Consider the following 12,875-nt stretch of genomic DNA (forward strand, 5'->3'; position numbering starts at 1 on the left):
TTTTGCAAAAGTTCTCTGTTACAAAGTTTTCTGCCTGCAGGCTGACCAGTCGCTGGTACTGGTTTTCTAAGCAGTCTCTCATTCAGTTGAGCCCCATAGGATGTGACTGACAAGGAAAATGAATCAACTGCTCTGTCTTGTATTTGTCACAAAGTGCTCGGAAATGTGACAGAGTGCAAGAGAAACACCTAATTTTATTTATTTTTTTGTCTGTGTGTGTAGAATCCTTGTCTGTTGCTGTTGATGACGTGTGAATATGTGGGAAATATTGCTCATAGTTGTGACATTTGGGGGGGGAGATGAATGAAATGGACATGACAGGAAGTCTCTTCCTGTAAAATTCTAGTGTATTGGGAAAGTTCTCTGGTTGACGTTCAGTTGGAGGCGTGTCTTTACGCTAACCATTGTAATTTCATCACTGAAGCCAAATCATGAAGAGAACTCTTGTGAAATCCTGTAGCTCTCTAAAAAACCTCTGTCTTAGTTACCAAGCAAGATCTGAGGATAACCACCTCCCCATTCAAATCATGCATCAGCTGGATCTCGCTGTACTCTGTTTGGAGAGAGTGTTTTTGTTATACACCCTCTCCCACTGCTGTAGCCTGTTTTAGGGCTGTATGCATGTGTGTAACGCCCCCTTCTCTCCCCTTGGGGCTGTGTAGTGTGTATGGAGCAGTGCGAGAGCGCAGCGGCTCTGCTGGAGTCGGTCAGGGAGCAGGAGGTGCAGTTTGAACAGCTGACCAGGGCGCTGGAGGAGGAGAGGAGGAGAGTGGGCCTCCCCGCCACTAGCCCCTCAACCTTGGGTCGTCCCCTCCCTCACACACAGGTAACTCCCCAAAGAACCCAAATATTCCCATCTTGAGTCATTTCAACACCTCTACGTCTTTGATTGTATGGATCATTATTCCCTCCATCCAACCCTTGGCGTGAGTTCATGCATCGTTTGTCTCTTGACATTCATCCGTCCATCACTCATCCCCTATCTCCTTGGTCCCACCTCCTCCCATCCAGTGCTCAGCAAGGGCGTTTCTGTGCGTCATTCTTGAAACTTTTTTTTTTAGATCTTTCTTTATGGACTCTGATAACATATGTCTGACTCGTTAACTCTCATCTGCAAATTTATCATTACATGCCTTCAAAACCTATCAGCATGCCTACAGTGTCACTCACCGGACGCACTCTGACTCACATTCATTTTTCATTCTCCCCTGCTGTGGAATTTCAGTCATTTTCTTATCCCTTCACAGCATTGTGCATGTGTTGCATAGTCCTCTAAACAAGTTTTCTTCAAGTTTTTGTTTTGTTTTTTAAGATCAGATTCTTTTCTTTTGTGATCATGTCGCATCCTCAGTGTTCATTTGTTTTAAACTCTACTAGATGAATGGCTGTTTAAAAGTCGATATTCATTTCTGCTGTATGCATCAGTCTTAACTGTCTGTGTGTTGGTGCTGCATGTTGTATCTATTAGACTTGCAAATTTGTGTGTTGTACGTTAGAAATTGTTATGGCTGCTCCACAGAGCTTCCAGGTTTGGCAGGAAGCTGACAGGTTGGCTTAGGATGGCTTTTCAAAATGACAGTGGATACATTTTGACCATTTGGCCATTAACTGACACATTTTATCTCTGATGCTGTCAATATGTCCTTATATCTGACAACTGAGAGCACTTATTTTGTTGTCATTTAGCAGATTTGCTAAATGACAATAATGGATTTTGTGCAGATGTTATAAGACGTTACATTTTCTTTTTCAAATAAATTAAAAAAAGAGGGACTATTATAAGTAGGTATTTTCTTACATTTATTTAAAGCTTTTTAGAGGTTTAGCTGTGACTCCCACTTGTTTTGTTTTCCAGACTAATAATTTATGTGGTCCCACTGTTATCATGTGCCATTTTTCTTTACCATAGCGCTTAACTATCACAGTAGCAAGTTTGAGCAGTTAGAAAATAATGGACCTGTTTTTTGTTTGTTTGATCAAGTCACACTTTTACAGTAGAGGAGAAAAGTTGGCACACTTTTGTGAGCAGTTCTTAAATGTTTTCCTTCCTTTTTCAGGGCGTGCTGACATTGATTAGATCTCATGTTTTGTCTTATGAAAATCCTTGAAAGCCTGAAGGCTACAAAAACTTTGTGATAGCTGTCAATGCTTTATGATAAAGGCACACAGTATCTGTTCTGCGATTATGGGTTCAAATGCATACCAGAGTTGTTTGTAAATCAGATGGTATTAAAGGAAGGACCAGCTCTAGAGGAAGTTTGTGCTTCCTTTACGGTGTATGCACAGTCTGCTCTTCCAATCTTCATATCGCTTTTAAAAAAAACAAAAACACAGCCCTGCTTCCTTGTGGGCACACAATAAACCGCAGTAGCATTGCAACAAAGTGGAAGAAATTGTAAAAGGTCTTTAAATATTTTTCTGGTCGGCAGTATCAGTAATACTGAAACTGAGTGTCGAAACGCTAAACAGCTGCTGATAAACGCTTCCAAAATAGCTCAGTTGTGTTGCGCTTGCATGTGATTGCCACTAACCGAGGTAGTTGCATTGCTAGAGTGTTACTGTGGTTTAGAAAGAAAGTGTCCCAAGTCGTACACTGTGACAGCCTTTGATTATATAAGAGTTTAGTGCAGGAGGAAACGAGGTGTGAGGATGACTGGCTGCATTCCAAAATGTCCTCCTTCGTGTCTGGCAGTGATTCACAGACCATAAACATGCAGGGACGGTTTGGTCAGCACTGAATGTGCTTCAGCAGCAGTAATATCATCTGAGTGGTTAAAAGTAGACAGCACAGACTACTGGGAACTGTGCCTTTACCCTCAATCTTGTATATTGTTTCAGTGTAATAGTATATTTAATTTTATTTATTTTTTTTTTTTTTCCTGTGTATTTCACAGTCATGTTTTCCTCTTTTATCCCAGAACGGGCGTTTAGGGGATGCAGACATAGAACGACTGAAGCTGACAGACGCATATATAAACGGCACACAGGTATGTGATTGTACAAAGTTAAGCACATTTAAAAATAATGTTCTTTTATCTATGCTTAAATATTTACACGTGTGGTGTCTTTGCTACAGTACAGGATGGTGGACCCTGCACATGGCGCTCTAGATGAGAGCTACACGCCAGAGGATGAATCTCAGGAAGTGCATTCAGTCTTTTCCGAAGAAGGAACCACGCGGCGGATGGACAATGGGGTATGTTAATCTAGCGCATGCTTCATTTTCACCGATGATATCAGACGTTATTAAATTTTAATTTAGCCATGAACATTTTAAAACACTGGACTGATCTCACTATGCCACAGATGAAGAAACCGATATCGCGCACAGTCCTACCTACTGAGTCATTGTCCATCGATGGGGGCTTGTCAGTGCCTGGTATGGGCGTCTACAGCGCCACATTGGACCGTCCTTACAGGCAGCCTGGTGGAATGGACTACCCCACTGCTACAGTACCCAGAAACTACCACTATGGTCCTGTGGGTGGTTACGATGACTATCGCGGAGGTCTGCCATCAGAGGCTTACGCTAGTCTGAGCAGGGGTTCACACATGGATGATCGCTACAGGTGATTGATGCTTCTAGACAGTGTCTTGACGTTTAATGGTGACTGCTTTGCCCTACATTCAAGCATACACGTCTTTACAAGCCACAGTGTAACGGAAGTTTCCATCATTGCATACAGGGGAATAACTTCCTATTTTGCCTCATTAATTATTTAACTTTTTAGCCCTTGTTAATACTAATAGACATGTTTTTCCACACTCAATAATTCAAAGCTAAATATAATTCCCCCTTTTTTTTTTTTTTTTTTTAAGCATGCTTTTTTTGTAGTGCATATTCTAAATAATCATTCAGTCATGTGTGAAACTGACATGAGCAGAATTTATAGTTGACAGGCCTTGAACTTAACACCATAATAACATGATGGGAACATATAGCCAGTCTATAAACATCTGTTCCGCATTTGTCCACAGACCATGAAGTGTCAGGCAGAAGCCGAGATGTGACATCAGATAACACGTGTCGATCTTTTCCACATTAGCAGCACCTATCCTGCTATCTCTGTCAATCTAACACTGTCTTTTCTTTGGAAAAGAAAGGATTAAGCTAACCCGACTCATCACTTTCATAACTGCCATCTTTACTCAGGCCAATGGATGGCTACAGGACTCTGGACTCTGGCTACCGGGCTCCGAGCCGCCAGCAGCTCGACCCGTACGCAGCACAGCCCCAGGTGGGTCGGGGAATGAGGGCCATGGGCTCTGCGATGGAGATGCGGTATGGGCACGGTCACTATGGTTTGGAGGATGATCAACGTAGCATGGGATATGATGAATATGGAATGGGGCCTCCACCCATGCACCCTGGAGGCTATGGTACCATGCCACGCCTGGGACCGGGGCCTGGGGGTATTGATAGACGAAGACTGAGGTAAAATAAAAACGTACTGTTCTGCACTAAGTCAATTCACAACATTACATAGTTTATTTGATAAATAAACACTCTTGATAAATGCTTCCGTCCACTTTTACAGGAGCTGCGAGGACACTTTGGACAGTGACATAGGCAGCGTTGAGCCATACGCCTGGGCCGTCCCGATGACAATGGAGAGAGGAAGCATGGCTTCTCTGGACAGCACATTGAGAAAACCTCCTACTTCGTGGAGACAGCCAGAGCTTCCGGAGGTTATCGCCATGTTGAATTACCGCCTGGACCCTGTCAAGACCAACGCTGCTGCCTTCCTCCAGCACCTCACATTCAAAAATGACAAGGTAAAGCAAACTCTGCAATTGTGTTTCTGGTAGTTCTCTCTTTGTATGCTGAGTTGTAGTGTTTCTTCTGCTAATTTCTTTTTTTAAAGGAAGTATCTAATCATGTTTGTAGGTTAAATCAGAGGTGCGCCGCCTAAAGGGCATCCCAGCTTTGGTGTCGATGCTGGACCATCCTAGTAAGGATGTGCATCACTCAGCCTGCGGGGCTCTGAAGAATATTTCATATGGACGAGACCAAGACAACAAAATCGCCATCAAGAACTGCGATGGCGTACCTGCTCTGGTCAGATTACTGAGGAAAACGCACAACCAGGATCTCACAGACACTATCACAGGTATCACTGTTATGTAAAATACTTTTTGTTTTTTGATATATGTGGCTCTTAAATGTTACTACTATTTGGAAGATTTGTGTGGTGGTTATATTTTCTTATTTTAAAGGCTCAACTGTCTCTTTATTTCATTCTATATTATCCCAGGCACCTTGTGGAACCTTTCATCCCACGATTCGGTTAAGATGGAGATTGTGGACCACGCCCTGCATGCCCTAGTTGACGAGGTGATTGTTCCACACTCAGGCTGGGAGAGAGGGAACAGCGGAGGAGGAGAAGAAAGCTGCAAACCACGCCATATGGAGTGGCAGACCGCCTTGACCAACACTGCTGGCTGCCTTAGGTATGCAAGAGATCAATGGATGCAAAGCAGAGGAAGTTGAAGAAGGAGAAAAGGAAGCTTATTTTAAGGAGAAAACATGCAATTATGTGCTTAACTTCTCTCCCTTTACTTCAGGAATGTGAGTTCAGAACGCAGCGAGGCCAGGCGAAAGCTGAGGGAATGCACGGGGCTGGTGGATTCACTTATGTACATGGTCCAGTCACAGATCAACTGCAAAGATGTGGACAATAAGGTTAAAAATTCACTTATAACTGTCCCTTTTTTCGCAAGACAGTTGTGCGATTTAAAAAAATAAATAAATGAATAAATAAAAATTGGAGTTTGAGCCTTTTGTCTCCATTCACCCCTTCTTCCTATAGCTGGTGGAGAACTGCGTCTGCCTTCTGAGGAATCTGTCCTATCAGGTTCACCGTGAAATCCCCGGCTCTGAACAATACGCAGAGGCCATACCTGTCAACCAGGGCCCAGCTCCAGCCAGTAAGGGCGGCTGCTTTGGCTCTAGAAAAGGCAAAGGTTGGTGTTTTACAGCTACATTGTGTCAGATTTGTGGTTGAGTGAGTGGCAGTTACTGGTGGGGTTGAGCTTTTTTGGTGGCAGAAGACCCTTTCCCTGTTTTTCACACTCTACTGTTTCCCCCCTTTCCTTTTCTCCCTCCTTATTTCTTCCCACCCTATTTCACTTCTTCCTCTCTGTGCTCTGTTTAGATGAGTGGTTTTCCAAAGGTAAGAGTTTGCGTTTGGTGTTCTCACGAACCTGCGAAGCTGTCCATCCCTCTCATCACATTATTTTACTAATGCATATTGAAACACCTGGAGAAATAACGTTGAATTTACACGCATTCCACAGGCATGATCACACATAGCATTGCATGCTGATGGTGCTTGTTCCACTGGTTGCATGTTGGACCAGATAACAAGACTGAGAATATGAAAATGGTTATACCCCCCCCCTCCCAACATCACTATATCTGTCTTATCTGCTGTTTATTTTATTTTTTTCTGCAGGAAAGAAGGATGTAGATGATGGAAGTGCAGATATGGTTGATATTCCAAAGAGAACGACACCTGCCAGAGGTACTGTTTGTGTGTCTGCTTCTCTTTCAGATGATTTATAGTTGATCAGGGAGCTTGTGTTCATATAAAAGCATACATCTCTCTCTCTGCCAACTTTAGGTTATGAGCTTTTGTTCCAGCCTGAAGTGGTTCGTGTTTACACGTCACTGCTCAAAGAGAGCCAGAACCCATCAGTGCTCGAGGCTGCTGCCGGCGCCATCCAGAACCTGTGTGCTGGCCGGTGGACTGTTAGTATCATTTCTTATCAGTGATTCAGAGCTGGCTCTCTGCTATAAAAGGCTAATGTTTAATTTTGAACTTTAAAAGTGCATGAACCCTGAATAGTTGGGTCTGTCTTTGTTTTTATGTTATTAGATGACAACTAAAGTTGATCTGTTCTTTGTGCTTTTCATACAGTATGGTCGGTATATCAGGGCAAAGGTGCGTCATGAGCAGGGACTCCCCATGATGGCAGAACTGCTGGCTCATGGCAATGATCGTGTGGTCCGTGCAATGTCTGGAGCTTTGAGGAATCTTGCCATTGACAACCGAAACTGTGAACTGCTAGGTAAGATTGTTTCTTCTTAGCTGTTATCTATTATCTTAGCATCTGTGTCATTTTTTTTTTTTTCTAAACATTCATTGCACTTGGGTTAAGAGTAAGAGTTTCTCTTGCAGGTTTGCATGCAGTGCCTCACCTTGTGGCCAACCTGCCTGGAGCCCAGAATCAGTCTGGGCGTAATCTATCCGAGGAGACAGTTGTGTCTGTACTGAGCACGCTCAGTGAGGTGCTAGGCAACAGATTGGAGCCAGCAAAGGTCCTTCGAGAGAAACGAGGCATCGAGAGCCTGGTGCTAATCAACAAAGATGGGTAAGTGTTCTCTGAGTGTAGAAAAGGTGCTCTGTGTATGTGGGTTTTTTTTTTGTTTTTTTTTTTTGGTATAAAAGCAGCTGTTTTCTAACGTGTGTGTGTGTGTGAGTGAGTGAGATAACAGAAAACTCATCAGAGATGATAACAGCTCAAACCCTTATCTCTGGTTATCTTTCAGCAAGCGCTCTGATCGCGAAGTGCGGGGGGCGAGCCAGGTCCTGCAGCTCGTCTGGGCTCACAAGGAACTGCGCCGACCTCTTGAGAAAGACGGCTGGAAGAAAACGGACTTCATGGTTAACATTAACCCAGGCACCACTACCACTAACGGCCCGAACACTCGAGCTAACGGCACCTATGAAGACAGCACTACACCCCTCCTGGACAGAGGTGAGCAGAGAAAGTATTTACATTAAATTTTGCAGGAGGGTTATTTATGAAGAGTTTTGCAGCTTAACTCATGAATTGTTTTTCTTTGTGTCAGGGGAAAAGAGGGACATGATTCCCCTGAATGACATTGGCCCTGGTTAGTAGATTTCTTTTAGATTTCTTTTGTTTTTGGGGGTTTTTGTTCCGCCTCAAGATTAAATCTTTAGCAAATTTTAACCTGTTTTCATCTTCCTTCAGAGGCCTACTCTACACTGGACCAGAAAGAAAGGAGACACACTCTGGATGAGACCACAGACACTTTACCGGTACTTCAAGTCACTGTTAACATGTTGGATTGCTGGCTTAATGACACTAATCCCTAACCTCCTGCACAGCTCTGAATATTTCCTGATTGTAACCTTTTAAAACCTCACGATTATTGACACATATTTTCTCACACTCATTTCCTGTCCGCCTTCTTTCTGTCTTTCTCGGCTCCTTTCTCAGCGAGGGGTGTATGGGGGCAGAAAGGGCTCCCTGCCTCTATTGGACTCCTACGATGGTTAGCCCTCCCCCATCCCCTCTACCCCCCTCTGCATGTAACAGCATGGTATGTCCAACTGACCTCTATTCCTGCATGAACTTTATGAACTCCTTTTTGTCTCTAATAACTGAAAACCTGAGTGAAACCTGGTCCAAGTCTGATTGTGAACTAAAACAGGCAGAGGTGTCGTCGTACTGATGCTTAAATATGAGATACCCTGATGTGTTGTGTATTCATGCTGGTATAGTATGCTGCTAGGTGTTCCTTGTGCATTGTCCTCTGTCATTGTAAATCCGAACCCCGGGCTGATCATTAAATAATAACATTTAGATCCTCAGAATAATAACTGTCTATGCATTAGTGTTGTCACAATACCACAGTTTTAAAAGTTACTTACTTTTAATACAAAACCAAAGTTCTGTGTCAGTTTTCTACCCGTTTGCTGTACATGATCTCATGGGACTGTTTGGTACAAATGGCATGAAACTTCGGGCCCATTTTGTGCCTTATGCGTGCATTTATTTTGTTAAATGCCATGCAAAAAAGTTACTGGTCACATTTGTTGTTCTTGGCAAGAAATGGCACATGAAAATCAAAACGATTCTGATGAAATTGATGCTTCCCAAAGCAGTTTTGCTGTGACAGCTACACTAATCTTAGTCCCCCTCAAAGTCCTTTACAATCAGCTGCTGGAGTGGATTTAAGAATGTCGGGAAGTGTTAATGCTTTTGTCATGTTGTGAAATATTTGTCTGGTTTTTCAGAGATCCACTGTTGTGGGTTGTTATTTGTGTGTGTGAGAGCACACTCTTGTGGTTGTGTCGGCTACTACAATAACAGACACCCAAGAATAGAAATGGGTTTCATTGATTTCTTTGAGTTTGTGAGGAAAGTAGTGGCAAAAAGTGCTATTTCTTAACAGCTTTGTTTGGATTACTTTGTAAAATGTTCCTGACTGTATGACCAGAACGGTGAGGGTTTTAAATAAACATGTTTGGCAGTTAAGACGCGTAACAAATCACACACAGAACAGCCCGGTCACTTCAGCACAGACTTCAGTTTATTATGGAATAGTTTTACGTGCAGGGCAGCAGGCCAGGAACTAGAATCTAATTTAACTAAACTAAAGCAGTAATTATAGTAGCCTCCTGTTGAAAGGTCGTTTACTGTGACAACACTAGTGTGTAGATTGCCATACTTATACCACACAAGTCTTTGTGTTGCCTCCTTGTTTGATGTCTAAATCAGCCACATATCTTTTGTACTTGTGTTTTTTTGTTTTTGTTTTAATCATTGTGTTTTCGTCTCTTCCTCCAGAAAAACTGATAGTTTGCATCACCCAGACTGGGCCGTCCCTGCCCTACCACTGCTACTGAGGAGAGAAGATCCAGACTCTCCCTCTCCTCACCTCTTCCTTTCCCCGTTTCTCTCTCTTATCACCACACAAATGGGATCAAAACATGGGGGCGGGGGGGTTGGCATCCAAAGAAAGTGGTTGTGTTGCAGGCAAAGACTTTCAAGCAACACACACGTGCAAATTCAGTTGTAGCAGCAGAAATGTATTCCGTTTATAACTTATAATTATTCTGTAAAGGCAATCACCTTTGTTGACAATCATTTGATTCTGGTGTTGTCCTCTGGCTTGCTTTTTTTTTTTTTTATCATGCTGTTAACTTTTTTTTTTTCTTTTTTTTCCTCTTGGCAATTTTATTGTCATGTTACAGCCACCTGACGTTGGCCCTGATAAGTTTGTATTTAGACATTTAAGTAGGGTATATACTGTATATAAAAAGAAAAGGGGGGTGACTGCAGTAGTTTTGGCTCATTAATTTAATTAATGGGAGGTTGGGACACACCGACAGCCCGCCCTGTAGATTGAGAATGTTTATATAGGAGTTATTTTCCTGTCTAGAGTTATTTTCTCTCAGTTGGGATGACAAGAAAGGGCAGGTGTGTGTATATTTATCATACAGTAAACCTGTGGGTGTGTGTGTGCACGTGGAAAATGAATATGGACCTTTTGAATGATTGTGTGTTGATCCAGATGACACCACATGTTTTTCCATCAGTTATGCTTTTTTTGTTTGTTTGTTTTTTTTTATTGTGTGCTCCTCTTCCTGTGATGAAGCCGTTCTTATTTTGTTCCCTTTTGTCCCTCCCCACATGGAACATTTAGGAGAATTTCAGCTGCTTTATTTTGGATTTTCCTGTTTGGGTTTAGCCAACTAAACCAGCCAACACTTCAGACCTGGTACTGAGATGAAGCTGTGAACAAACACTACTAAGCCACTAAAATATTTCGACATACAGCTTCAGAAGGCCCTTAACCATTCCTGTACACCTGCCTGTTCATCTTTTCTTTTTCTTTTTTTTTTCTTCTGGACCAGCTGAAGTGACTTTTTGGAAGAAATTTAAATATAAAATTCTGTAGCTGTTTTTTATACATGCTTGTCTGTATTAAAACATTTGGGAGGCTTCTGTACTCAGAGGAGACTCGAGTTTTAACAGGTTGGGAGAGATACAGGTGTAATTTAAACTGGGAGGCTGGCAGAAGGCACATTTTGTTTTGGGTTTGTTTTTTTTGTATTTCTTTGTGCGTCTGTTTCTTTTTATTTTCTGGAGGTTTATATGTATGGGAGTGGTGGATGAGAGCATTATGCAATTTGTTCTACTTTATAATTCCACTTTTACATCAGAGTTGTTTTCAAGGCAAAAGAGACCAATCATCTTTTTGTTTTTGTTTTTTACTCTTCACACACATAGTATATTTGTACTGTTGCCTATCCATGTAAAATTATGATGTACCATTCATTACCTGCCTTGGCTCTGAGAAGTTGCTTTCGTTTTTTCTTTTTTCAGTGACGTATGTAACTGGTTGTTTTTTATAAATAAAGATCTTTTCCTAGACAAGCTTTGGTAACGTGTGCTTGATGTGGCTGTGTGCTGATGTGAGGAAGGACTCCTGTATCGTGTGGATAAACATATCTAATTAAAGAGGGGAAATGCATCTGTGTAATTTCATCCCCTCACTCTTGTAAAGGCAAATGCTACTAGTTGGTGTGTTTGATATTCACTCCCTCACATCTTTAGATCGAATTAGTAGTGCTTTCAGTTGGGAAATGCTTTTTATTTAAGAGACAAACACGTTAATCTCCTAACTTAAGACCTCAAACTGCTCACGCCTTGTGCTCAAGCCTTATTAAAGCCAGCTAACTTTCAAGCGCCACAGTAAAGCTGGAGGCCGGGCGAGCGTTGACGTTCTCGGCTTTGCTGTTTGTCTCTGGTTACACACAGAGCAGCATGTTGACAGGAGGGTAGTGTCCTGAAGGTGTGTGTTTGCTTCCAAACATGTCAAAGATACACAGTTGGTTGTCTGTGAATACGAAAGTGTTTAGGTGTTTCAAGTATGCAGCGCATCTGAAATGCATCGTGGGCTGGTTGAGAAGCAGCTGCTGGATCACGAGGGCTATGAGCAGATGTCGGTGTGAAAGTTTGATATTAGTTAAGCTATGATGTGCATGCGTCTGCTTGGAATATAAAATTAACCTTAAATTGAATACACAAGGTGCAGGAAGACAGCCAGTGAGGGCATGTTAGTGGTGTTTTAGCACCGTGAGGGAGTTTATTCTATAGTGTGGAGGTTCACATGCTTTTTGTAGTAGCTACTAAACAATTTATTCATTCTTGAATCTCTTTACTTTTAGTTGTAACAGTTTGAATCACACCAGCATACACATAATACTCCTGCTTTCATCTCTCAATCTTAAGCAGTCATTTTCACTTTTAAAAGCCACAGAGTCCTGTTTACTTGGGAAACTACAGATTAATGATTAATGAGAGATGTGCCAAAAACGCCTACATGTATTTTAAGTTTTGAGAACTAGGCCTGATTTGAGTTTTTAAGCGTGTAAAAGGTATAAAGCCCCACAATAGACTGGCAACCTGTTCAGAGTGCATCCTGCCTATTAGCCAAGGGCAGCTGAGCTAGACTCCAATGCCCCCTTATCCTGAAATGTATAAGACAGATTGATGTGCAAATTGAGAATTTTGGTTAAAAAAATAAATAAAGCAAAACCTCTTTCACTTCTACTTATCTTCTTTAACAGGTCTTGACATTAGCTAGAAACAGCCATCACTGCTGAAATTGAACAAAAATGAAGCTAAACTGCAGAAGCAGTGTGTGAAAACCTAAGCATGCTCCATGATTCAGTAGCTCGTAGAACCACCTTTAGCAGCAGTAAGTAGTTTTCTGTATGACTTCATCTATCTCTCACGTCACTGTAACAGAATTTTGGCCCGCTCTTCTTTACAGCATTGCTTCAGTTCATTGAGGTTTGCAGGCGTTCGTTTATGCACGGCTCTTTCAAGGTCCCACCACAGCATTTCAGTCAGGCTGAGGTTTGGACTTTTACTGGGCTGTTGCAACAACTCGATTCTTTACTTTTCAGCCATTCTGTTGTAGATTTGCTGCTGTGCTTGGTCAACTTGTGCCAAGCTATACAGGGAGTGCAGAATTATTAGGCAAATGAGTATTTTGTCCACATCATCCTCTTCATGCATGTTGTCTTACTCCAAGCTGTATAGGCTCGAAA

At 42.1% G+C, this 12,875-nt stretch overlaps 1 protein-coding gene across 7 annotated transcripts in view; it reads left to right on the top strand.

The window, feature by feature from the left end:
* Positions 1-11,171, top strand: part of LOC102201180 (catenin delta-1) — a 17,642-nt gene extending 6,471 nt beyond the window's left edge. For 3 of the 7 annotated variants that reach the window (XM_005723170.1, XM_005723172.1, XM_005723171.1), the window contains 20 exons: positions 663-826; positions 2,919-2,987; positions 3,077-3,196; positions 3,307-3,569; positions 4,154-4,435; positions 4,539-4,776; positions 4,889-5,111; positions 5,256-5,451; positions 5,566-5,683; positions 5,811-5,964; positions 6,156-6,173; positions 6,456-6,524; positions 6,624-6,751; positions 6,921-7,071; positions 7,182-7,374; positions 7,553-7,761; positions 7,856-7,897; positions 7,999-8,066; positions 8,248-8,350; positions 9,601-11,171. In XM_005723170.1, the coding sequence (XP_005723227.1) occupies positions 668-826; positions 2,919-2,987; positions 3,077-3,196; positions 3,307-3,569; positions 4,154-4,435; positions 4,539-4,776; positions 4,889-5,111; positions 5,256-5,451; positions 5,566-5,683; positions 5,811-5,964; positions 6,156-6,173; positions 6,456-6,524; positions 6,624-6,751; positions 6,921-7,071; positions 7,182-7,374; positions 7,553-7,761; positions 7,856-7,897; positions 7,999-8,066; positions 8,248-8,307 (2,760 nt within the window). In that variant the 5' untranslated portion in view covers positions 663-667 and the 3' untranslated portion in view covers positions 8,308-8,350; positions 9,601-11,171. The remainder of the gene's footprint in view (positions 1-662; positions 827-2,918; positions 2,988-3,076; positions 3,197-3,306; positions 3,570-4,153; positions 4,436-4,538; positions 4,777-4,888; positions 5,112-5,255; positions 5,452-5,565; positions 5,684-5,810; positions 5,965-6,155; positions 6,174-6,455; positions 6,525-6,623; positions 6,752-6,920; positions 7,072-7,181; positions 7,375-7,552; positions 7,762-7,855; positions 7,898-7,998; positions 8,067-8,247; positions 8,351-9,600) is intronic. The other 4 variants (XM_005723176.1, XM_005723175.1, XM_005723174.1 and 1 more) reach the window with 3 other exon arrangements.
* Positions 11,172-12,875: the final 1,704 nt, after the last annotated feature.

The sequence above is a fragment of the Pundamilia nyererei genome, unplaced genomic scaffold (genome assembly GCF_000239375.1).
Source record: "Pundamilia nyererei isolate P.nyererei 1_Seehausen unplaced genomic scaffold, PunNye1.0 scaffold00008, whole genome shotgun sequence".
NCBI lineage: Eukaryota > Metazoa > Chordata > Actinopteri > Cichliformes > Cichlidae > Pundamilia > Pundamilia nyererei.